Source organism: Phalacrocorax carbo, chromosome 2 (genome assembly GCF_963921805.1).
Source record: "Phalacrocorax carbo chromosome 2, bPhaCar2.1, whole genome shotgun sequence".
NCBI classification, from domain to species: Eukaryota; Metazoa; Chordata; class Aves; order Suliformes; family Phalacrocoracidae; genus Phalacrocorax; species Phalacrocorax carbo.
This window is the reverse complement of record NC_087514.1, coordinates 162,884,777-162,911,032: the sequence shown is the minus strand read 5'-3', so window position 1 is coordinate 162,911,032 and position 26,256 is coordinate 162,884,777. Positions and strand designations below refer to the sequence as shown.

Genomic DNA, 26,256 nt, shown 5'->3' with positions numbered 1-26,256 from the left:
GGTAGCAGACTGGGTAGTCCCAACCCTGTCAGAAATTGCCTACATAATCTCAGTTGAATTGCACTTTCTATGCTTCAGTTTTCCACATGAAATTATATTTCCCTTTACACTTAAACTGTAAATCTTTAGGCTGTGGGTCACCTTCTACTACTTTTTGTACAGAATCCAGCACAATGGGACTCATTTTGACAAGATTACTGAGTTATCTTGATCTCACCATCAAACATTTTAATTAACCTCAATTTCATCCTACATAAGTGCATCTTCCTCATGATTAGACCCTTCTGTTACTTGTAGTTATTTATCAGGGAACCTGTTTCACAGCCCTTTTACTAGAAGACAAATTCTATAGTGAAAAGTGTGGGATATTACTCCAAACTCTTTGCAGATGGCCAGTGCCTCCTGCTTTGGGAGTCACCAGGAACCAGTCCAGCAGCACCACCTCCATAGCTCTGCATATTCAGGAAAGCAAAGTTATGTGGAGCTCCTGGTGACTATCCTTTTCATTACACAGGTGGCAGAAGGAACAACTGGAGAAGAGAACAATACTATTCCCAAGAAGCCACAGAACTTTAAATTACCTCTGCGTTTCCGATATCTAGAGCTCCTTTCCCCAACAAATGCTGCCAAGTTTCTTTGCAGCTCTCCAGCAACCCGGTGCTGAAGACCACCCCACATTTGAAATGCCACTAGGGTCTCAGTAGGCTGAGGGTTGTTAGGAGCTTTTCTTTGAGGATTTCCTATTTCATAGCTTTTCTATGGTTCATTTTCCTTTCCTCTGCCTTACCACTTTATCTACCCTTCACCCTCACAGCTTGCGTACAGAACTCATACATGGCTACGGCTCCCTTTCGTTATATCTGCAGATGTTCTCTCCTCCTTTCTTCACATAAGCCTACCCACTTTGACTCTGATTTCTCTACTTCCAGCCACACGGACCACCCCACCACATGAGAAATGCTCTTTCACATTCTTGACACTCTCATGTTCCGCTAGCAGCCGTGTGAACAAAATTTCAATCAACAAATGGTCAGAGTGGCAAATAAGCATAGCTCCAAAGACTTCAAAGAGAGTTTGTGGGTTTCATGCTAGCATTTTTTGTGGTAGTCATTCACTGCTAGTTAGGTCTAGTATCAGCCTTAGCCAATCAAGCCACTTCACTTTCCAAAGCTAGCCCGTAATTAAAAAAGGCGGCCAATAGACTCTCGATGATGCAATGATGTGTTCTCAGGTGCTCTTCTAGGCATGAGGCCAAAAGCAAAGTTATCATTTATGCAATTTGAAATGAACAGCATAAAAGTAGGCACTGACTAGAATTTCTTATTGCCATTCTTAATCATTTTGACTCTATTTTTCCAACAGTCAGCAGTTTTTTCTTCTGAGAATTCCTCTTAAAATCAGATGGCTACTTATTCTGAGTATCAGTTGACTCAGATGACAGGACATTGCATTTACAAGACCTTTCGTGTTCCTCTCTCCTCCTTTTCTGTCTCTCAATTAGGCCAAATTCTACTGCCTTTATTCATAGTATTGCTTTATTTCACAGCTCACACTGATGATTCCAGTAGTGACTCCTAGAATAAATTACCACTTCGGTGTGCCAAGATGACCTGAAGTCCTTGCTGAGGGCTGTTTCAGGCCTTTGTCATGCCTGCCTTATCCCGTTGCATCATCCACAAAGCCAGTACTTTCTCACAGTTCATCAGCTGGTTCCCCCAGAACTGGAAGACAAATACCTTCCCATGTTTACTGCGCTTAATGGGAAAGCATAACTGCATCACTAACGTGGCATGCATCTACCGTCGCTCTTATTAATTTAGCAATCCACTATGTATTGATCAGTAAGAACGGTATTTGTTGTCCTGTTTCAAGGAGGCAAGTTTTATATGTGACGATGGTCATGTTGGTCAATGCCTCCCTGAATCAGGTATTACACTAATATTTACCACATTTGGGGTGATAAAATACACATTTTTAAGAATGGGTATTGAAATAAGAATTCAGAACCTTTAGAAACATTTCACAGAATCACAGAATCATTAAGGTTGGAAAAGACCTCTAGGATCATCAAGTCCAAGCATCTACCCAACGTTACCATGCTTCTTCCCTAGAATCTTAGAAAATTTAAAAGATTAAAAGATTTAAAAGTCTGAACCTCCAAGAGTTCTCAAAACATCGTGTACTTATCCTACTTCCCTCCAGTGAAAGTCCAGCCAGTTCAGCAGATCACTTTTATGTGCTGTGAAGATACCGTCCTGAGCTGGTGCTCAAGGAGCTTAGTTATGGAGCCTCTTCTTGGAAACCAGCTGGGACATTTGCAAGTGTAAATCATGGAATAAAATCAATTGCTTACCAGTGATGTCTCAGAAAGAATACCAAGAGCGCAAAGTCAAATCCCTGAAAGATAGGGAATGCCAGAATTAAGATGATTATGACCTAGTCTGGAAAGCATAGGCTGATATACTTGATGCTACATAGCCTCAGGGGAATGTGCAGTAACTGGTTACCCCAGTGCTCTATAAAATCTACTCCCAGGCTTTCCACAGTTGCTATTAATAGGAGCTATAAACAGCCATGGAACCATAACATGAGATCAGCTGTTATTATATCTGTTTCACAGATAAACTGTCTGACAACCAGTAAAACTGAAATGGAAACCAAGCCTCTACAACCATATCAGTAGGAAAGGTACAGCAGGATGCTGGGGAACAGAGTGCTCACAGCACGTAACCAGACAAAAGCAAGGCCAAGTTTTATCCTATTCCGCTGCTGTGCTTAAGTGAAACAGAAGTACAGTCAAAAGTGAAGCCCTGCTGCTGTTGTCATGTCTCCATTGTGGCCCTTTGATGACGTCGAATTCCCACCTCTCGCCTCTGACCAACGACAAAAAGTTCTAGTGCGGGTATGGTCTAAGGCTGCAGACAGACAAGCAATTCCACTACCTGAAGTTGCTCTTGCCTCCTACATGGTTGTTTCTGGCCCTGTGGTATTGCTTCTGCAGTTTGAAAGATTCAGAGTAAACCCTAATGTGGTTTAGGTCAAATTATTTAGGCTAAAGAATTTAAAACAGTTGCTTTGAGTGGGCTGTTTTGACTAAGCAGGAGCTTTGTTACAAAAGTCTCTGTTAGCTGAATGAGGTGGCAGCTCACCTCCACCTCTAAGATGTTGATGAGCACCTTAGGGCAGTAGGAGGCTGATTAAACTTGACCATATAAAGCAGAAGATGCAACCAACACACCTAGTGAATGGGAGACTTCGCTAGCCTTCAAAAAGGCTAGAACATGATTTGGTTGCTTGCTGAAAAAAGCAGGCTCTGTCACAAAGGTGTGTCATTTGCGATTAGAGAGGACTGGGTAAGTCAGTTGTAGGTCGCCAGGTGATGAGCTCTGCAGAGCATTCCACCTGTTGGTCACCAGCTGAATTCAACCCAGCACCAAAATTATGGCCAGGCATTTTAATTATATATTCGCTTCACACTGGGCCGGGCGCTTTTCAGGCATCGTTCCTCATGTGGCTGTCTTAGCATCTGGCACAATTAGGCCTCATCTTAGTTGGGTTACTTAATCAAAGTTTCTGTATTAGAAGTCTATAGGAACTTGGGGTTGAACATAAATTGATGATGTTAGTGAAAAAAACATTTGTCTTATTTTCAGCACTGATTTAACCCAAGCTAGAGACCCATATTTTCTGCTATCATATGCACAGTGAAAAGTCAAGGAGAAAAAAAAAACCTGAGAAGCCAAATCTGCTGTTATTTTTCCCTGAAAAAAAACTTTTATTGGGGAGTTAGAAGGGAGATAATTTGTGTTACAGTTATTGAAAGCGGGTTTCATGAATCTTTCTCAGCTTGACAGTAATACTGATTCCTCCCAAACAACTCAGCCTGAAACAGACAACTCATAATGTTAAAGTTAGGTATAGTTACAGTTGCCTGAAAAAGGGACTTAGAATGGAAATTGTTATGCAACTGCTACTTTATGAATTGCTGCCAGATCTGAAGATAATACTAAAAGCAGCCATTTTCTTCTGATTGATTTAGTAGTCTTTCATCCTTCTGTGGAATGACACTAGTAACCTCTAAATGATAGTATTGCTTCGAGTTTTCTCATTTCTTTTTTTCACAGACAAAAAGAAATAAATACATTGCATTCAAAGGCACAAAATCTTTGGTAATCACAGCATTTGGTGAAACCGAAAGTGATCAAGTAAGTACAAGTTTAATCAATTCTGATGTGCACATATATTCCAATGGGGAATATGCTATGTTTTACTTTTGTGACAACGGAGTCCCAGCACACTTAATGCTCTACTGTTTTCTCATCAAGATCTCTCATGCCATATCAAATAGGTCACTGTGCTGAAATCACAGCTACGTTTTAAATAGATTGTGTTAACTTTATGAATGCATCATAAAAAGGGAACTCTATAACTTTGTATCGACACTGTTTTACTGTTGCAATTTACCATTTTAATGGCACTATTTAGGAAACAATGAATAAACTGCAATGAGATAATTAAGGGATAATCTCCATTACTTTGAAGTATACAAAGAAATAAACAGCTGCCAAAACTGATTAATAGCTGAAGTGAAGTTAAGACATTTAATCAATCTAATAAACCATTTATTGCAAGAATATAGTGGCTTACACTAACTACGAAGCATTTATCTTATTGATACAAACTGCAGTATTTTCCTTTCTTTGGGATGTAATACCATGAGACCTTGATTGTTCTTCCATTAAAGTCAAGGATAAAACTCCCACTGTGGGCCCAGGGTCAAGCCTTCACTGCGCTGATATCAATGAAAATAAATGCTTCTTTTTAATGGATCACAGTTCTGCTAAAAAACATTTTCCCCCCCCTATTATAAAACATCCTATGGCATTGAAAGGGGGAGACGTTTTAGTGGCAAGGACAAATGTCGGGAGTCATGATGAAAATCTGGATCTCCTACTAGCTTGTACTGCAATTTCCTGCAAAGTATTGTTTTGTGTATGTCTCCACCTCCTACCTGCAACATGGAGATGAATCCACTCACGTGTTCCATGGGATTATTTGGGATTTAGCTCATGCAGCCTATAAAGAAACACAGACAGAAGATGCTGCACTCCTCAGATTGTCTCTAAAGTAAAAGCAGAAAGGAAACAACATGGATTGCTCTTTCTTCTGTTACACCTATCTCGCAACCGGTACAGGAATGGGAGCGGGCGGGATGGGAGAGGCTGAAGCACGTGCTCAGAGGAAGGGACCTATTTCCTTTCTCGCAGCAGTGATGTCAGTACAAGTACAGCTGAGCTTCCTAAACTTCCATTCTGCTTTGCATTGCCCTGCAAGGGTATGGACTTTCTGCAGCTCCTAGTGTGCTGTCAGCACCCTGCTTTTCTCCTCTCCACTTTGGACTGCAGGGGCGAGGGAGCAGGCATGACAGTAGCAAAGGGACAAGCACAGGGAGAGATATCCCCTCCCAGCACGTTCTCTCGCCCTACTTCCACTTTATATACCACCATAAATAGCAGTTCCCCCTCTAAACTGAAGTAAGTACCAAATTCCTTTGTAAGATGGACAGCTAGCTGTTCAACTGGAGTTTTACAGCGTAAGTTGCAAAAACAATCTTACCAACACTTAAAACATCTATAACACGTCGGCTCAAGGTGAACATCACATTTGTCAAGCCTCACAAAACATGCTTTCGTCAGACAAGATGTTTGTATCTCCTCACCCCTGCAGAGAAAAGAAGTATTAGAGCACATGTTCTCCGATCACATGTTATAATTGCCCTTTCCCTGCAAAGTGGAAGATGTTTTTAGTGCTGGGTGACTCTTGAATTTCCTCTGAAGCAACCCCTTTGTCTTAATGCTAGTAGGAAGCTACTCTGGTTTTATCCACATATAAATATTGATACAGAAACTCATACCAAATAACAACAGAGGTATGAATTTATTGTTTCAGCAAAAGCTTCCACGCAAATTAACCCTCAGATAATTAAAAATGCCTCCGGTGCCTGGGCAGGTAAAAGATCAAGCACTTGCTGGATTACAACATAACTAGTGCTGTGATAAAGCTTCATAATAGCTTTGGAGCAGGAGCTCTCAACCTTCACAGGTAGCAGGACTAATTCCATCAGCCAACATGTACTAACTCCTATTCATCTGTGCCCGATCTGACCTGTAAGGGACTGTCTGCAACTACAAGACTCTGGTCTTGAGAAGCCAAAGCTAAACAGCAGGTCGGAACTTGCACAATGGGATGCAGCGCAAGCAGTGGCATTGCACTCATTCCCTGTGCAAGTGTTTGTCATAAGACTAGGACGGGCAAACCTAAAATACAAGTCCCAGAAACCTGCAATACTGGTATCTCTGCATGTACTGCTGTTTAGGGAGTGTTAGCTTTGTGAGAGAAAGCACAGCTAGATTTTGAATGACTTTTTCTACATCAAACAAGTGCAGTGATTTGAAGACCCACAGCAAAATGTTTAAATGCACTGAGTGTAGACACACACTCACTGAGAATGAAACAAGGCCCCAGAGCTTTGAGGAATTTTCCCCAGAAACTAGACGTGGCACTATGGCAGATTATAAATTCCTCGAGGCTAGGCCCGTAGTTTCCCTTTACGGTAAAGCCCTGCAATGAGAACAGCTGCTTGCTGCTGCTGGAATTAAATGCAGTGGTCATTTTTGCAACCTGGCTTGGCAGTTGAGATGCCACATTTTTGCTAATGCTAAGTAAAACAGTTCAGAGCTGCATACATATTTTTTATATATATAAGGATACACACTGTGGCTTTCTCTTTTAGGGTCAAAGAGATAGTCATAACCAATATTACTAAAATTCACATTGCCCGTGTCTGTGCCAGTTACAGAAAGATTTTTCCCCACTTGGTTAATGAAATTTAAAATTATATCTACCCTTTCTGTAGCAAGGCTGCAATAGAAGCTTATACACATATTAGATTTTTTTCCTCCAGGAGAAAAAAAAGAGGTTGCAATACCTTAGTTATATTAAGTACAACCAACACACTTTCTTAAAGGTTTTCTCTTTCAGTTTTACACTCTGCCAGCCCCACAGAAGAGCCATTATCCTGGGCGGGCTCCCCCCCACCTTCCCCACCATCATGCCTGAGACCCTGGCTAACAGCAGGTACCCGAGGAGAGTCGGAGGAGCGGCGCCCACACACCCGAGCCCATCTCCTGGCGCACCCCCCGGCCACCAGCAGCCCTGGCGAATTCCTGGAGAGTCAGACATGTGATTTTATGATGCTCTAAGAAAAAAAGTCTTTTCAGTATTTTCTCTGAGAGAAGCTGCCAAGACCACTCTTGGTACCTTCAAGTCACACACTCGCCTCTGAAAAACACTTCACGGCCATCTGTAAAAATGCATCATCCCCCTGACGGCTCCTCCTCCGGCCGCTGATGCCCGTTCCCGAGGGGAACCAGCCCCCGCTCAGAGCCGGGACAGCCCTGAGGAGGGAAACGCGCCGCAAACCCCTTTTCCCGCCTCCCGGCAGCCTCACAGCTCCCCGGGCCCCCTCAGATAAGCGCTGGCCCCGCCCCGCGGCCCCGCCCCGCGGCCCCGCCCCTCCTCGCGGCGAAGAGAAAAGCCTTTTGTACGCAATAACAATAGCCGCCCCCCCTCCCCCCCCGCCCCGCCGCCAGCGCGCCATCTCTGCTGGCGCCTGGCCACGCCCCCGCCCCGCTGAGGCCACGCCCCCGCCCCGCTGAGGCCACGCCCCCGCCCCGCTGAGGCCACGCCCACTTGTTTACCGCGCAGCGGGGCCCGGGCGCTGCCCGCTCCCCGCCTCCATGTTGGAGCGTCCCGCCGCGCGGGGGCGGGGCGGGGCGGGGCGCGGGCCGCGCCGGGCGGGCTGACAGGCTGCGAGCGCGGCGGCGGCGGGCTGTGGCGCAGCGCGGGGAGCGCGGCCCGGCCCGGCTCGGTTTGGCTAAGCTCGGCTCGGCTCGGCTCGGCTCGGCTAAGCGCTGCTCAGCCCCTTTCCCCTCCCTTTCCTCCCCTCGCAGCGCGCTTCCCTCCTCGCCCGCGCACGGCGGCGGCCCGTGACCCGGGAAGGGGGGGAGGAGGAGGAGGAGGAGGAGGAGGAGGAGGAGGAGGAGGAGGAGGAGGAGGAGGAGGAGGAGGAGGGGGCGGCCCGACGTCGCTGCACCGAGCCCGCAGCGCTGCCGGCGGGAAGGGGGGTGGGGGGGAGGGAGGGAGGGAGGGCCGGGGCGGAGGTGTGAGGGGGGCCAGGGCTGGGGGGGGCGCGGGGATGAGATAAGCGCGGAGGAGGAGGGCGGCGGCGGCGGCGGCGGGAGGGGGGTATGTAGGGATCGGGGGGCTGTGCCGGGGGACGCGCTCGGGGGAGGCCCCGCGGGGCGGCTCAGGTGGATGCGGGGGGCGGCCTGAGGCGGGGGCTCGCCGCGGGGGGAGGCGAGGCGCGGAGGGCCGGGGGCACTTCCCCGCCTCGGGAGGCGGCTCCGGCGGGGTCCCGGGGGCAGCGCTGCGGAGGGCTTCCCGGAAGGGGGAATTGGATTAATTATTGTAGTTTTTAAGGGGGGGGTTGATTCGCCTCCCCCCCCCCCCCCCGTGGAGAATTGGCGCCTGGAGGAGGCGGCGGTGGCAGCGCTACCGGAGGGGCCCCTGTGCGCGGTGCTCCCCCTTCCCCCCCCACCCCAGCTTGGCTTCGCTCCTGGAGGAGTTGTTCGGGGCTTTTTTTTGTTTGTTTTGTTTTTGTTGTTTTTTTTTTTAAATACAAATCTGCATATTGATTTTTAAACAAACAAACAAATCCCCCCACACCCGCACACAAGCCTGCCTCTGGGAGGGAAATAGCCAGGTGAAATCTCACTCTGTTTCCATGGACAACCCGTCCATTATCACCCAGGTGACTAACCCCAAAGAGGAGGAGATCCTGTCCTGCACTCAGGATAAAGGTGAGCTGCCTTCTCTTTTTCTCCGTTTCTTTTTTTTTTCCTGAAAAATCTGCTTTAAAATGCACGTAGTAACAACTTGCATTCTTCAGTGAGCGTATAATCCTCTCTCTGCGCTGCTGGGAATAGAGGAGGGCTTGTTGGGTTTGCTTTTTTTTTTTTAATGTGGAACGAAGATATGTGCATGAAGGTCTCTGAAACTGCTTGCTGGGTACAGCTGAGAACTTGTTACAGTGTTTAAATACTGAGTTTAATCAGCAGTTATTTAAATAAAATACTCTTGTTCCTTTTGGGTCGGCGAGGTAACTTCGTGCGGTTGTCACTTTGCAGTTAGTGTCCTGCTTCAGGGAAAGGATACCTGTGCTGGATGTGCTGGAGGGTTTTGAAATCTCAGCTGTAAGGATTTTAATTGTTTTCCTCCCATTTCTTGGAAAATGAAAAAAACCCAGGGATTCCTGATTTCTCTCTGCTTTCCTCTATTTCTCCCTGCCTCAAATTTAAGAATCTGTATAGCTTTCAGGTTTGTTGTTGGAGGATACTTGTGCGTCTCCAAAAGAAACATGGACCGCTTTTAAGAGCGGGCTCTATTTACTGTGTAGATAGTTGTTGCTTGCGTAAGCCATGGCACCTAGGTTGTGTTTTACTCCAAAATGAGATGAATCAAGCCTGGCCAAAGGAACTGCTTCTCTTCAAAAGTCTAGATGTTGACGACTGACCTTAACCTTGTTTCCTTTTGGAAGCTCGGAGGGGTGTTGGGCTGTAAGTGGTTGTGTCCTTGCAGCTGGCGACGAGAGAGGTACGAGTAAGCAGTAGGGTTCAAGTTCTGGGGAGTTGTGTGTGATTGTGCACAGATTTTGGAAGTTATTTGGATGTTGAATTTATGCTTTGTTACAGGGAGTGCTGGTAAAAAGGGGGGAAATGGCAGAAATTAGACATAAGAGTGTGTGGCGATGTACCCTAGTAGGTATGGTAATAGACCTCTGCGTGGTCCTCTGAAAAGGGTAGGTTGATAGATCTCCCCCTAAAGTCGATGCTTTTAGTATCCAGAAAGCTTCCATTTTTGCATGGCTCGTCTTGTAAACAGTGAGAGGTCCTGCATCGTTGGGAGAAGTTGCTCCCTGTTACTTTCGAATTGAAGGCTGTAGGTGAAATCCCTGTCTTTCACCTCACCAGTGCTGACTGCAGAAGGTAGATTTTAAAAAGAAAAAAGTGGGGGGTCTTTTTTGTTAATTTTTTGTTCAGTCTAGGAGTGCTCACATTACTCTAATTCATATTGCTTGTGAAGTGATGCTTCCACCATGAGGCCTTGTTTGTATCAAGAGATTTCTGATGTTTTAATCCTTTTTGGCAATGTTGAGTGTGTGATACCTACAGTAAATAAGGTGCTGGTGCTCTGCCTATGATGTCTCCGAAGACCTGGTTTGGAGTAGACTTACGTGATACCATGATCAGATGTTGCTGTGGTCTTAACGGCATATATTATGGTATGTACTGGAAGTGCTTCACTAAGATTGTCAGCAGCTGGTTGAAATTTTAGTGTAAAAAAGCCAGTTGAGATGAGTAGTGGAAAACTTGACAGCTCAAAATAAGAGTGAGCATCCACATCAAACAAGTGTCTTCAGAGCCCTCAGTACAGTGAGCTACGCTGCTTAGCGAAAATATGCATATAACTTGCATAACTATGCAGTAACTTGCATAATATGCATTGTGTTCTTGCTATTGGTTTGTCTTTGGCAGAAAATCATGATGGTCTTCGTTGTGTAGCGGGGGCTTTTCAGGCTGCGTGTTGGCAAGGGTGGGCTGGGGGAGGGTGGAAGGAGGGTGGTTGGAGTTTGAGACAAGAGGAAACTTCAGCATGAATTAATGCAGGAGGCGGATTAATGTTTTTTCTCTTTGCCTTTTTTTTTTTTAATTCAAATGTGGTTAAAGTGCATGCTTTGGATTGATTATGTGCGCTGTGGTGAGATTCTCAAATCACACCAGAGCAACTTTTGCAGAAAGAGAACTGCAGGTCTGCCCGTCCTGGGCTCTGGGAGTCGAGCGTTGCTTGCTCTTACCTCATCCACTACAGATTTTCCCACTGCTGGAGGTACGGAGCTTGTGAAAACCCGTTGTGCTACCTGCCTTCCTTGTGTGGTTGCATATCGCGTCACCCAATTTTCTGTTCGATTTCTTAACAGTTTTAGGTCCTGTGAGCTACGAGAGACCTGAAGCTGAGATGGTGAATGCAGATAGGTTCTTAGTGGGAGGCTGATGTTTAAAGTGAGTCTGCACTGCTAATTCAGATTGAGCTGAATGTATTGGTACAAAATGGCTAGCAAATATGTTAAGGCATAATGAATTAACTCTTTCTTTAACAAATACAAGAACCACCTGAGCCGATCTTCTGCAATTTTGCAATACAGTGAATTACAACAGCACCCTACTGTGTGAGCAAAGGCTGCCCAGTTTAATAAAAACCTGATTTTTTCCTCCGAGTTTAGTGTTTGGCTGCAGAAATATGTTTCAGGGCACTAAGTGGTATGTAGTGGCTTTGGGAGTCAGGGTTTTCATAGGGTTTTTGGGACCTTCTGTTGGTGTTTCCTGTGGAAAAAAAAAATCAAATTTTTTTTCTTGTTAAGCTGGAGAGAAGGAGTTTTACAGTAGCTGAACAACTGCTCAATAATGCATGCGTGTACCTTCAAGTGTTTGATTTTTTCCAAGATTTTTTTAAGCTTTTAATCGGCTATGAATCCAGCATTTAGCTTGATTTCTTTGTGTGGGTTTTTTTTTTTTTTTTTTTTTGTAAAATGTGGTAATGTTTTAAAAGGAGCTTGATGTGCTTATGATGCTTATGCCCAGTTTCTCCTGTGCAGGGAGCACAACTGGCAAGAACCAGAGCTGGTCTCTTGTGGTGGGGCAGTTATGTTTTTAGGTAAATATTGTGCTTTACAAACAAAAATGCCCAAATATTTTCTTTATAATCCAGACATATTAAAAATTAGCTTTTCAGATAAGTGAAGCTATGACAACTTGTTAAAAAGGAGCTTATTAATACTAAGATGGAATTTGTAACATATATTTTTAATAAATAGTGAAAAATTTTGAAAGTAGAAAAACAGATCTTGGTACAAGAACCATTCCTTAGTATGTTGCCACATGGTGGTGCACTGTATTTAGTTGTCTGTCAAAATGAAAACTGAGCATGGAAAGTTGCTACAATCATATTTTATTATTATTATTGTAATGTTTGCTCTGAAATGCCTGTGGTGTTTGTGCTCCTGGAGGATTTTGGTCCCTATCTGTGTCATGAAATTAGTTCTGGGAAATAGAAACTTACATTCTCCCAGTTGGAAATGAGATGTAGGTGACTGAGCACTAAATTAATGGAAAATTTGGTTCCCTGTTAGTTTTTAAAGTAATAAAAATAGTAGTTCTTCACAGAAATATTTTATGTTGTGGTCATTTGGCACTTCTGGAAATTGGAAACATTAAGAAGGCTTGTAACTTGAAATTAAAATGGAGACTTAAGTATGTGAAAAGGGGTTTGTTATAGCAGCGACAAATGTGTGCGACTAATAAAAAAAGTGAAGAAAAACTAGTAAGGAAAACTGAAAATCTGAATCTCGGTATAATCGATTCTACATATAAAAGCAATGGTTTATTTTGTAATTAAAGTATTCCTATTAATTAATTGAACAGTGGCTTCTAATGTACAATCTGTACAGCTGAACCTATAGAAAAGGAGTGCGATGCTGATGAGTCTTTGCACTGAGCGTAACGTAGGGGGTGTGATCATGGATGGGCAACAGGCATTCGGTCCATAGAAGTGAATTTCCCTTTTTTACCTACAGGGTTTAACTTGATCCTCATAACTGATGCAAATTCTTGGATGTTTCCATGTGCCAGGTTAAGTAGTAGCATAATAATAGTCCAGTCCTCCTTCAGGTACCAAATCCTTCAGGCTGTGGTGGTCTGTTTTCTCTCTTCAGATGCATTTTTCCAGACTTCTATAAAAGTTGTCTGTCAGCTGTGCGTCTATTTTCGGTTATTTAGTGTAACTGAATGTTCTAGCATCCCTACAGAAGTGTATTTTCTGCAATAAATGATTTGGAAAAGGTTCAGGGTGGAACCTAAACCATTATAATTTTTTTTAACGGAGAGTGTAATTCGCCCGGGGATGTTTTTGCAAAGAGGCAAACTTTCTTGCCTTCCTTTCTTTCAAATAATATTGGAAAAAACAGCAATGAGACCAGCATTCATTATCATCTAAAGCAAAAAGTTCTTAAGATCTCAAGATAAAAGCCAGAATAAGTGTCTTTAATTGTGTCTTCAATAAAATGTGTTTGGAAAATATAGGACAATATTTAGAATATTCTTTTTTTTTTTTTTGCCATTGCGTCATCAGGATTCTGAGTACTCAAACATTTGAAGATATGTTGATGTTTCTGAGACATTGTCTCAACAAATTTTTATGTTATCAACTTCACAATTTTAACTTTCAAGTAGCGTTTAATAAAAAATGGACGCGGAAACCACTCCAGCACTACATTGGAATGTGAGTTGCTCGCAGAGGGTAAAATTTTAAATCATTAACTAATGACATAGTTGTTACATGAAACCGGAGTGGCCATACAGTAGGTTTTATGTTCCAGGGAGACTGTAGTAACCCAAGATTTGATTTTGGGTAGCGTTTAACAAGCTGAAGTGTACTGGCAGTAACACAAATGATAATTTGCATGAATATCTAGCATTCAGCCCCAGTCTGTAAGCTGCAGCATTATCATTTCTTTGTAGTGCATGTCATCTTGAATTCGTATATGTTTCAATGCAGTGATTTAACTAAAGTGATCAGAAGTTTAACATGCCTTTAAAAAACACCAAAGTTGACCTACATTTTGTCAATTCAGTATTCAGAAATGCAAATAGCATTTTCTGAGATAATCAGTAAAACGCGGTGTGATCGATGCTACACTTCATCTTTCAGAATTTAATCTGAACATTACAAATAAGCCTCCGGGTAGTGGGTCCGTGTTTGTTTCTTTAAAGTGATACAAAACTAAAGGAATGAAACTCACTTATTTGGTCAGTGTTGGTGAAAAATGTTGTTTCCGTTTGCCTGGTAGGTAGGTTTGATTGTGGGAGGCTTATTTTTCTGTCACAGAGCACTTAATTTATGAGTTTTACTATCTTGTAAAAGTCATTATTCATACATTAGGATAGTTGCAAATTAATTCTGGCCAGCAATTTTTATATATGTCCAATCTTTAACTATTCACTCTGTAAGCAAGTGCACCTCTGTTTCCCCCTAAATTTTGGCGTGGGAGAGTTGTTGGCAACGACCACCATGGTTGGTGCTCGGTATTACGTTTTCCATTAAAAATCCAGTTTCAGGCAATCGTGGATATGGAAATGTTAACTTGGGGAGTGAATTTGTGCATTACGCAACCCTACCCGGCGAAGAATTTCAGACAGATTCCTGAGAAATATATTTGAAGTGTTTCCATCCCCGAGATTTAATGTTTTCCTTTTTTGTAAACAAATAGGGAAAGCAAGGATTGGTCTCTCTCTACGTTCTTCCTTAGGGTTTTACCCACTGTGTGGGTCAGTAGGGGAAGATGTGGCTCATCCCTCCTTTTCCTCCCTGCCTGGGGGATATGCCTCACTGGGAGAGAAGCTGAGCATGTGGATGTATACAGCACTAGGAAGGAGGAGAGAGCTGCCAAAGAGCTCCAGCCTGTTTGAGGGACAGAGCAGAGCGTGTGAGCTCCTGGCTTCTGAGGGCTGCTGAGCCCATCTGGGGTCAGATGGTGGGTTAGGGAGTAGGTTTCGTGTCTGCTACAGGCTCCTGACCTGCTCCAACCCCATCCATCCTCATACCACTACTGGGCAGTGGGTGCTCTCACAGTGATGTTAACGGGTCTGTGTGCACCCAGTTGGGTGGTTGTGTCTGTTCCCTTATCCCAGTTCGTAGGTATATCCAGAAAGAGGCAGGAATCTTCCAAGCTGAAATAAGAGAGCGACTGATAGAGCGAATGAGCAAGCCTAGTCAGATGTTTGAAGACCACATCTGGATTGCGAGTAAGGATTGTGTACCGTTTGGTTCTTCTCAGCAGTGGAGACCTGGCTGGAAAACCTCACGAAAAAGCTCAGAAGCATCTCTGGAGTCTTCCTGTGCGTATTCTGTTGAATGATGCTGATACAAGCTGTGTTTTCAGCGCTCATCTTCCTGGTCAGGAGGCTCAAATAGGATAACGTGGCATCAGTGGGTTTAAACGCTTTGCTGAACTTCCAGAGCTTTTTGTAACAGGCTCCAGGCAGGCACAGAGGAGGGATGCTTCTGTGCTGTAATGTAGCCAGAGGCGTTTTTAAGAGTTTCAGCTGGAAATGTTAATAATCTATAAATTCTACTTCTGCTGGAGTTTGACTGGAGCTCGCTTTATTTTTACTTGTAGAGGTTGAGGCGTAAAGTGGACATAGATGTGACAAATACAGAAGGCGTAAGTAGTATCTAAATAGATCAGAGTAAAAATATGTTCCATGTGGTCTACTGTGGCATAATTCTGGCCTCTCTTGTATTTCTAGCATGTTTGCTACAAGACAAAAAAAATCAAAGTGAGTCCTGTACAGTAGAGTCCTCTCAGTACCAGTCACTACTGTGTAATATGGATACCAGTGGTAAAAATACCAGCTTTACACAAACAAGCAGAGAAAGTTCTGTGCATGGTCTTGGGCTTACATAAAGTTTATAGGCTTTATTCAGTGTGTTATCAAAATGATCACTTACATAAAAGTGCCACTGCTTGTTTTCTTTATACAAGATAATAAAGTATGGTTATAAAAAAAGAAAACCCCATTATTAAAGTGATTGGCTGTACTAGAAACTGGAATCCTATTATCTGGAAAATTTATTGTGAGTTAAATCTGAATAAATGCATGGTAGACTTGGATTCTAAGGATGCCAGGGTTTTTAAATGAGATTTTTTTTTTCCTCCTATATTTCATTTTGCAAGGAAGATCTGAACCTTTATTAGTATACTTCAAGCTTGACAGACAAGGCCAAATAAGATACCGCAGGATGTATTTTGTACAGAAGAGCAACCCCAAATGAAGGATGCCCGCTCTGTCGAAACCCACTGCGTATGTAACTTTTAAAAATAAAATTCAGGAAAATTTTGTGGGAAGGAAATATTTCTTGAATGTCAACCTGAAGTTAGATTTTGTATATTGATGGTTTTATTTAAAGTCAAGTCATCTCTTGTGGGTAACTGGTCAGCCAGTTCTGTCAGTTGTTTTCTGCTGCTGTTGCAGGGCCTCCGTATTTTCTTGGTAGAAAGTGATATATTGATTTTTATCCACTACCAGGCGCTCACCCCCGCAGTTCTCTTGCTTCCTGAGCTGTCCTGCAGGATTCCCAGCAGAATTAGCAGTAAAACTAATCTTGCTGTTTCCTTGTCTGCCCTAATCAGCAGTAAAATTTTAAACTTTATGTTTATTTGATGATTTGCAAAGCTTGGTCATCTCCTTGGTGTCCAGCACTCCTCTCCTGGCCTCTGGGAGTCAGAGGGAGAGATGTGTCTCCAGCACTTGGGGATGAACTCCTAGCCTCAGCGAACTTTCAGGGGGAGGTGGATAAGCTTCCATCGTCATAGCTGTCAGAAAGAAATTCTGCCACAACGAATGCCACTGCAGTGGACACACGTAGAAGAATTCAGGCATGTTTCTTTGAAGTACTGTTAGTAAAAGAATTTTTTTAAAGGTATGAGTTTTGTACAAAGTTGTTCCGAGCATGCATTTAACAATTTGCATGCATGTATTTAACAATTTGCGTGCAGTGCTTCTTTTTTTTCTTGTCCACAAAAGCTGTTTTATATATACATGCCTGAATAATTACATACTTGCAGTGGTTACCCCTGAATGCACGTACGTGTGGTTACTGGGGACCTAATGATGAGAAAGCTTTGGTAAAGTTCAAAATGGTGGGACTAGGTTTTGAAGTTGTTTTGCAGTCTAAGGTTTGCTTGAACTGTGAAGTTGGCAGTTCTTCCCAGTGAAGTTCAGATAGAAGAATTCTGCAAAGGAGTGGTCAATAGTGACACATTCCTAGAAGATACTTAATCATTTTTACTTGCTTCAGCCAAGCCTGTTGAAAGATCTAATAGTTACCACCTGGAGAGAAAGGAACTTTTAAGATTATACAGGATCTCAATAAACCTTCACAAAAGCCTTACAAATTTTAAAAAATCAGCTTATGGGACTTCTTGTAAACTAAACTTAAAATTGGTTAAAGTATACATTAACAATTTGATGAATGAATGCACTGTAAAGCAAAGCATTTCGGGAAAATCTGTTTAAAGATGTATTTTGTAGGCATTTTTGGACTGAAGCTTTGACGTTTGTGGTTTTTTTCATTCTCTCCCTTGCTGTATTTTGCTTTCTTGCGTTTTTCTCTTCCCATCATAATTTCTGGATTGAAACAGCTGCCTCTGTGCTCTGATGATGCTGATGTTTAAGGGGCTCAGAGGTGTTTGGCACTGATGGCTGTGTCCAGGGATAAATCTGGAATGAGAAGCTATAGTAGATGTTTGGGGAGCGAGATGGTGCAGTGATGAGGAACCGTGGACCATACCGCATGGACAGATCATTGGACCCTGGCAAGTTGGCCAAAGTGGTGTAGGAGTTCTCCATTTTTCTTAACTCCTTGTTAAAACTTAGTACGATGAAGGTCTTGATCTCGTGTCTGATGCAGGATCACCGCCGCTGTATGGCAGCTTTGGTTCTTAAAACAAAACCATGAATTTCTTCTTTGTAACAATTGGTTAAAAACCTTGAGTGAATGTTGTGATGTATTTAAAGGGAGGAGGTGCATGAAAAATAACTAATAAAATGGAGGTAAGTATGCCACAGTATGGCACGGCTTCAGTATTAAAGGCAGAGTATACCATTTGGGTAATAGGAAGCATTTGCTCATGCATTGTACGGGTGACCTGTGTAATCCTTGAGAAGATATGGTTGCCAAAAGAGTTTGTCTGGGAATTCCTAAATAGGATTAACCGACAGCAATTTGCATTTCTTATGATAAAAGTAATCTTATGAAGGTACTGAAAAATAATTTTATAAAGGTACTGATCGTATTTCAGCATATGAATCACTCAGTAGGGGAAAGAAGGGAAAAATACCTTTCCATAGTGACCAGCTGAACATGTCAAGTATTTGAAATGGTATTTATTGTGAACTCTCACCAACAGTTTTCCTGTGATGGGCTATGTGTGCTGGAGGATGATTCCCTTTGCCAAATCACTTGCTGGCCTGCTGCCAGTTCTCATGGCTTTATGATATGAAGCTGGTTTTGTTGAGAATCAGTAAGTTGAAAATGACTTGAGAGTTTTGGAAGTGTGTGTGTGGGTTATGTTAGTTGAGGAATTAAAAAAAAAAAGAGAAGGAAAAGAGTACTGAATGCAATCTACAGTGCAATTCATTTGCTAATTACACATTGACATAAATTGAAAAGTCCCAGAAGGAGGGGGGTTTACAACATAACTAAAACAATTTGCATCTGTGTAGAGGTCTGTGCTTATCCACAAAGGAATGAGATTTTAAGTGGATTTGTTTAATCGGGTTTATCGTGAGTACATAGTTGTGGGACTCCTTTTTTCCTCGTGTTTCAAAATCTCATGTCTTTCTGGAAGATTCCCTCTTGTGTTGAGATTAAAGATGTCAAGGAAGCAAGTACGGTGAAGTTTAATGGAGAATGAGAGTGAAACCTAAAAAACCCAAGAAACATCCTTAATTTTGGAGTGGATTGAGTACTTGTATGTTTCTGACTCCAGATTATCATGATAAAACTGTTAGTTTAATGCAAACTGTGCCCTGAAATTCAAATTCTTTTTTTTTCCTGCCCCATAAGAAATTTGAAACACTCCAGCAAATTCTTGCTGTCTGTATCGGAAAGGATGATAACAACTTAGACACACTAACTAGTATTACTACAAAGAGCTTTCGCTGTTAGTATTATGATAGTTTGCTTTGGTTTTGGTTTTTTTCTATAAGCCTTTCAGACTTGTAGGTGCCTGACAAGTTACCCAACTTCTTCTTTTGTAAATATGTCATGACAGGAACAAGGATAAAAATTTGAACAAAACTGGAAATCGAGCTTGGCAATTTTGAAATGGGAATCTGTTCAAGCCTCATTCCTGTGTTTACTCGTACTACTACTGCTGCGCTTTATAAATTACTTGTTTAGCATCGTTCTGGCAGGCAAGCGAGCTCTGAGAGCAGTGTGTTTTTAAAAATGTCACTACCTCAGTTGTTTTGGTAGTGATTGATTCTTTTCAATGCCTTTAAATCACACAGTTGTTTATTTTAAACATAATAACTAAATACTGTTACTATCTCATGTTATAAAGCTGTAATATTATTAAAAGGAGAAAAATGAGCTTTCAGATGAAACCTGCCCCAGATGCAAGGAACAACTTCAATAGATTCCTGAGGACCAGGTGCCCCCAGCTCCAGCAGTGCCATTTCCATTAGATGCAGAGTAGCCCTCAGTAACTACGGTACTGCATCTCGAGCAAAGATGAGATCAGAAGGAGGTTTCACTTCATAATTTCTGTTCAAAGTGCCCTTTCAGGAAATGTCCTACATAGAGAAAATGAAACTATGCCATTTCATTTTGCAATGCGTAATATGCTGGATTAAGCCCTGAAGTGCAAAACTTAATGCTGACCTTGTGCTATTGTGGTTCTGTTCAAATACAGTTTGCACAGTGGCTGGGAATTCCTGTTGCACCAGGCGGTTCTAATTCTTCCCCCCATGACCTGAAACTATTTCTTTCACCAAACTCTGTTCAAGTAACACTTGCAATCTTCCTAAATGGTATATCTAAAAATATGTATTGGAGCCCTGCAACATTAAAAATGTTGCATAAAAAAAGAAAACAAAAAGCCAACACCCCTACCCCCCCCCCCCCCCCCCCCCCAAAAAAAAAAGCCAAACAAACCAAAACCAGGCAAACAAACAAATAAATCCCAGTAGTATTAGCAGGGATGTAAGCTGTGTAAAGGAAACTAATAATGAAGATCTCAGAAGGCAACCTTGGGCATAGCAGTATAACTTAGCGAGGTAACCTGGCACTCAGTCTGTACAAACCACACTCCAGCCCCTTGAGAAAGTGAGATATTAGCGTACAAGCATACGCGTTTGTTTGGGTAGTGTTTGTACTAAAACACAGAAGTAACATGAGTTTTGTTTTGGAAATGTCTTCAGTGGGTACTAAAGAAAGATTAGAGTAAAATAGGGCTGGGCTGACTCATTGCAGAATATGCTGAGATAGTCCTAAATTCAACAAAGTAAGGCAAATATCTGTTCAGTTTAGGCTTTATTTATCTTTAATGCTGTGCATGGTGGGGTGTTGGAATTCACTTTGAATAATTTTTTAAGTCTGTAGGTAAAAAATCATCATTTTTGCAGCAAACAGTAATGCTTGGAGTTTTTTTTCCCTTTACTAGTCGTGCAGGGTTGAAGTAAAATGTTTCTAATGGCCCCTTTAAATTGCCAGTTGGAGTCAAGGTGGGAAAACAAAAGCAAAAATTTATGGGTTTGTTTTTAAACTATAAACTGTTTTTAAACTATAACAATGAAAAAACAAACCCAACAACAACAAAAACCAAGCTGCAATTTTCTTATTGTGAAAATGATTTCTTAAGTCCCACTGTAGGTGGTCTTTGTACGATAGCCTTCAAGTGACAAATGGCTCTATCTTCTCTTCTACTAATAAGGTCAGTAAAGATTTACTGGTTTGGATAATAATGACACAGTTTTGAATGGATAATAATTTTGGCTGGAGAACCGGTTCACAGGTTTCACCTTCTTAATAGCTGATTAGGTGACAGTCAGCTAGCTGGCTGTTAGGAAGTATTTACAGGAGTAAACAGGCTTTCTTACTTTAATTAAGACCATATGTGTACAGCAACTGTGATTGTCTGGGAATCGTCTCCTGTATTTTGAGTTAAACAGCTGATAAAATGTTGCAGTTGTGGAAATAACTACCAAGTCCAGTAGGCAGATGTCTCTAAAAGCAGTTTTGCTTTTGCTTTCTATATCATCATACAAAGCAATCAACCAGTTATTGAGCTTTCATGGTCTTGTGCTGTAATAAAATAAACACTGAGTATTTTTCTATACCTGATAAGGTTACTCTTTGGACCCGGTATTCCGAAATACTTTTTTTTTAATCTCAGGTTTACTAAGTGGCAAAACACCTATAAATTCTTGTGTTTTCTATGTGAAGGTGTGGGTTAACTTCTCTGTAAACAGTTGCCTTGCATGTTAAGTAATAGTAAAAATGTATTGAGCAAGAGAGTTGGATAGGAACATGTTAAATTCTTGATTTGTATTCCAGTGAAAGGGAGTAGCCAGTATTTACTAGAGAAGTCACTTTTTAAATTCTTCTAGAAAAAACCAAAACATGTCAGCTGAATGGAGGACTCGGGTGCTTAACCTGAAGGTACTTCTTTGGCAATGTTTGGGTAACACTGACCACTAGCACCCTTCCCTCTGGAAAACATCACATCTATTCATATCACTTCCCAGAGGTTAAATGCAGCCCTCGGAACAGTCACAGGAAATAATACCCATGTGCTTCTAAACCATGGCCCGCCTTTTGGCCAAATGTGCCACTTTTCTTGATTACTGGGAGGACCACATATAATTATTCTTGCCCTGTGTGGAGCAGGGAGGTGCCAGGAGATGTCCCAGGGCCCCTGCACTTGCTGCCTGCTGATGATTCCCCTCCCTGCTGGCTGTTTTTTTTTGGTTTCTTTTTTCTTTCTTCTTTTTTTGCCATGAACACCACCTGTAGATTGATTTCAGCATTTCAGTCCTTTTAGAGGAAAAGCTGAGCCAGGCACTCTGTTGTCCCTCAGCTGGGGATGCGTCACTGAAAGAGACGCTCGCTTGGAGGAGTCCTAGGTAATGTGATACTTAAATATCTGGAAGAACATTTTCAGCCCAATACTCGAGCTGTTGCTAGCAATGCTGGAAATGGTTTTGTGTCTTAAAATTGGAAATGTTGCTGTGCCCTACAGTGTGGTCAGGAACGGGACAATTTTCCTTGCTTTGGCTGATGAAGTTAGAGGTCAGGGCATCTTCCATTTTATTCAATGTGTTTCAGTATTTTTCCATTTTCTTTTTTTTTTTCTTGTTTGTGAAATAACCTTTGATATTCAGTAAAAGTGAACATGCGGCTTTGTCATGTGTGCCTGTAAATAAGGTGGGTTTGTTTTAATAACTGGTGGAGGAATTGCAGGCATTTGTAGGATGCGTTTGATTGCACCATTGTATTTGTCTGCTTTAGGATGATATGAATCGTGTCCTGGAGACTCCAGTAACAGCAATGGAAGCGTGCACAGTTTTTTCACTGACCTCCATGCTTGGCTGTGTGCAAAGATAGGTGGAACGGAGTACAAAATCCTAATCTGACAATTTTGCCATCAGCTCAGCACGCGGTGCAGGGCACACTGGCGTTGGGCTGCACCGAAATGTAACCAGGGATGCAGAGTTGCAAAGTCCCACTGCTTATCTTTAGCTTTTCTTTAGAGGAGGAGGAGAAGAAGAGGGAAAACTTGGCAAAAAAAATCTCAGGCGGTTGTTGGTGTTCTGCTTCTCTAAGTTTAGCAGCGTTGGGGGTGGTTGTTAAAATGGGCTTTCAGATTTTGAAACCCTCTGTTCTGAGCAGCGTTAGGTAACGTGGTGCTTCAGTGTGCTGGAAGTCTGTCTATGCTGCAGCTTCCAAAGCCAAAGTACCTAGCTGAAATTAATCAGTAATTTAGTAAAAATGGAAGAGATATAAAACTTTCCCCCTTGCAGACAAGAATTGCATAGTTAGCTCACCAGTAAACTTCAGGCAGCATATTTAAATAGTGATTTGTGGAAGTTTCATGTCACACTGAAGTCATATTGCCTTACTCCATAGAGGCAAACCTGATCTCGGCATCAGCAGGGGCTTGTTGTTTTGCCACTGTAGAGAAACTTCTCCTTCTGTCTGTTACGCAGCCAGGAGAACAATATAGAGGGTTATGGAAAGGCTGCATTATTCCAGGGGCCTTTCTGACAGTTTTTGCAGTTTCTATAGGATGTGAACAAATTCCCTGCAAAAAGCTGCAACTGATTTTGAAAAAGTATTACCTCCTCTAATTTCTTCTCTGATGGATTTTGTCAGCTGGCTTCCTGAGTGAGTACCACCAACATGTCTACATGCTTACCTTTCAGCATTTGCACAAAATATGTTTTATTTGCCTGCTTCTGAATTAAATAAGTATACTTGCAAGGTTAGGATCCTTTGCATAGTTATTTATGAGAAATCTTTTAGTTTCCGGCTCTTCTGAAGTCTGCAGCATCAAAGGGAAGTCAGTACTCAAGTGAAGGGGGTTCATCTGGCACGATTGCTCATGCTGGCTATAGAAGGAAATGGGATGCTGTTGTGGAAGGAAGGGGAGAGATCACACCTACATGAGTATTTTAAGTAGTATTCTGACTGGATTCATCTCATACTTGTTGATAGTCCAGGGTACTCCTAAGGGGGGGAAAAAAAAAAGAAGTCCAAAGTGTTCATCTCATTAAAAGAATTGATACACTTCTCTTTTCACATTTATAATCAGGAAGCATAAATTTATTGCACTCACAGCAAAATTAAATTTTCATAGCTCTTTAGAGCTAAGACTAGGGTTTTTGTGGTGTTGTTTGTGGTTTGGGTGGGTTTTGGTTTTTTTTTTTTATTATAAATTTCATTTGACTTTCAGTGATTGGGTCTTGGCTTCAGGTTGCTCTTACCAGTGGAGGGAGAGATGATAGCGATAGTGAAGCCTTCGTAGAGCTGTGTGGCCATGCCTGGGATTGAGGGAGGTCTGACCAGTACTCTGCTTGTAGCACTTCTGTCCTCCTAGTACCCATCTTCCTCTTTTTGTGAACTTAAGGCTGTAATAGTTGGAATCTTGTCTCATCCCGCAGGTATGCATGGCTTGGCACCTGTAGGGGACTTTATGTGAGTTTAAGCTCTAGTTCAAGGGGAGTCATTTTAATGCAGGTGCTTGTTGTGCATTTTGGGTTGTAGGGGGTGAATTTACAGCCAACTTTAAACTTCTGTTCTGAAATTCTGCTTTAGGACAGATTAAACCATTCCGTAAGCTCAGCTGTATCCTCAGGTACGATTTTCATAGTGCTGGTCTGTGATAATAAGGATAGAATTTAGCTCACTGCTGGAGCTTGACACAGTAAGATTCATGGTGAAAGTTTGCAATTTAGTAAGTGTTTCCATGTCGTAAGATGCTAACACCTTTTCTGTGATCAATGATCAGTAAGGTGGTATTTTATTTCTACTGGCAGGCTGTGATATTGCTTGCTCTACCTCTACAATTAATGTCCCAGGAAATAATTTAAGGAGTTACTATTTGGGTTTGTTTTGGGTTTTTTTGTAAAGGAAGGAATGAAAAATCAAGGAAGGAATGAGGATGCCTAAATAGTAAGGATTTGGAAAAAGAAGATAGGCTGATATTTCTGGGGTAGATGGAAAACTGAGAAAAAGGAGAATAAGGTAGCTAACAAAGGTGCTCAAAGCAGGGCTGAGGATGCTCTGAGCGTTGTCCAGTCAAGTCTTGAGTACCTCCAAGGATGGGGATTTCACAACCTGTCTGGGGCCCTCTTCTAGTGTTTGATCACTATAATCCCTAATATTTAGGAGGAACTTACCCTGTTGCCACTTGGATCCATTGCCTTTTGTGCTATTCCTGCGTACCTCCAAGAGTCTCACTCCATCTTCTCTGTAACCTCCCCTTAGGTAGCTGCATCTGCTTAAAATGTTCATCTGAATAGCCAAAGGAATAAAAATATGCTTGTTTGTCTGATGTTTCCCTCTTCCTCAAGCAGTTCTCTGTTCACTTGAATGTAAGCAATCTGCAAAGAGTTTCTTCATCCATTATGTTTGTAGTGATTTTCAGTTTAAAACCCCAGTGCTTCAATTCTATTCTCCCGCTTGCCTTGGTCATATTTTCTCCTGAGGGTGGGAAGATACTGTAGCTACAGGTTCCTCACTTCGTGGAATAATACAATTTTGTCATGTTCTCATATACTCATCTAAGCCATTTTTTTTGTTTGGCATTGATCACCTGTTGATGGTACTTATCCTACTGTGCATGTGCAGCTTTTAAAATCTTCTAGAATAAACAAAATCCCACAAAGTCATGCTGTGTGTCAAAAACCCCTCAAAATCATTAAGTCACTCATGAAAGTGGAAGCTGAGCACACTTTGAAATAGATGCTCCTCTTTCCCAGCACTCTTTTGTTAAGGATTTGACATGCTGGTTCGTGAGACGCTGGACCCAAGTTATTAAGTATTTTAGTAAATACACAGTATTAATCCATGAACTTTTTTTAATTGCCCGGAAAAATTATTTGGATAAGGGTGAAGAGAAAGGCAGAATCAGGCTGACAAACACTAGTGCTTTTATGCCCATGTGTCGTACAGTGTTTTGTGTCTGAGCTATAATTAACCTTCTCGCCCCCCCTTTTAATTGGGTTAATTTTCTCACAAGAGAGGAGAAGGGAATGTATGGTCAGTGGAGAAGAGTTCTACCAGTTTTAGAAGGTTGCGTAATTGTGGTTTTATGTCTTGACCATGTTAGGGTAGGGACTGTTGTGAGTTAGAGTGATAGCTACAGTATAAAAGTAAGTAAATAGGAAGCATGCTTTTACAGTGTTACAGTGCTTATATCTGTTACAGGAAAAGCCAAAACTGTTAGAAAGCATAGTCCCTCTGGAAAACTGGGAACAGGTAAGCTCAAGAGGTACTGTTAATAAATATGTTGCATTGGTTCCTATTTCAAATAGAGCAACAGCATGTGCTTTCTTCAAAAACAAATAAAACTCCTCAAAAATGAAGAAGGGAAAAGGAGTGAGGTGAAAAAAAAACCACAACACTTAAACAAAACATTTATGGCTTTTTTTAATCCCCTTTTGCTTGAGGTCATCCTGCAGAGATGCTTAGCTATGGTTGCAGGCAAACTCTTTTTTTCTGAGTATATATTTATGCAAAGGTAATAGTGCTGTCAGCTCATCCTTTCAGAGATGGAAAGGGGAATAATGAGATGATGGTGATGATATTTTTAAATTGTATGTGTTTTTCACTCCTGACAGAGGTGGTCCTAACTACATAGTGGTCTCACTCCTGAGTAGTTTGCTGTTGTTACGCTGTGTATATTCATACTCAATTTTGAAAACAACTTAAGCTTGTGTGGATTTAAAATTTAGATGAGCTCCTTTGCCTTTGAAATTCAACTTTCTCTGCCTTAAAACTTGGCAATTCATA

At 42.0% G+C, this 26,256-nt stretch overlaps 1 protein-coding gene and 1 long non-coding RNA gene across 7 annotated transcripts in view; one reads left to right on the top strand and one right to left on the bottom strand.

Annotated features, from left to right (window-relative positions):
- LOC135312134 (uncharacterized) overlaps positions 1-8,060 on the bottom strand; it is a 73,964-nt gene extending 65,904 nt beyond the window's left edge. For 2 of the 4 annotated variants that reach the window (XR_010371807.1, XR_010371803.1), the window contains exons 1-3: positions 7,321-7,513; positions 5,617-5,721; positions 5,012-5,076 (exon numbers count right to left, since the gene is read on the bottom strand). This is a non-coding gene — a long non-coding RNA (uncharacterized LOC135312134). The other 2 variants (XR_010371805.1, XR_010371804.1) reach the window with 2 other exon arrangements.
- A 332-nt stretch (positions 8,061-8,392) lies between these two features.
- Positions 8,393-26,256, top strand: part of CTDSPL (CTD small phosphatase like) — an 84,945-nt gene continuing 67,081 nt past the window's right edge. For 2 of the 3 annotated variants that reach the window (XM_064445131.1, XM_064445129.1), the window contains exon 1: positions 8,396-8,921. In XM_064445131.1, coding sequence (XP_064301201.1) covers positions 8,846-8,921 — 76 coding nt within the window. In that variant the 5' untranslated portion in view covers positions 8,396-8,845. Of the gene's footprint in view, positions 8,922-26,256 lie in introns of all 3 variants that reach the window. The other variant, XM_064445127.1, reaches the window with a different exon arrangement.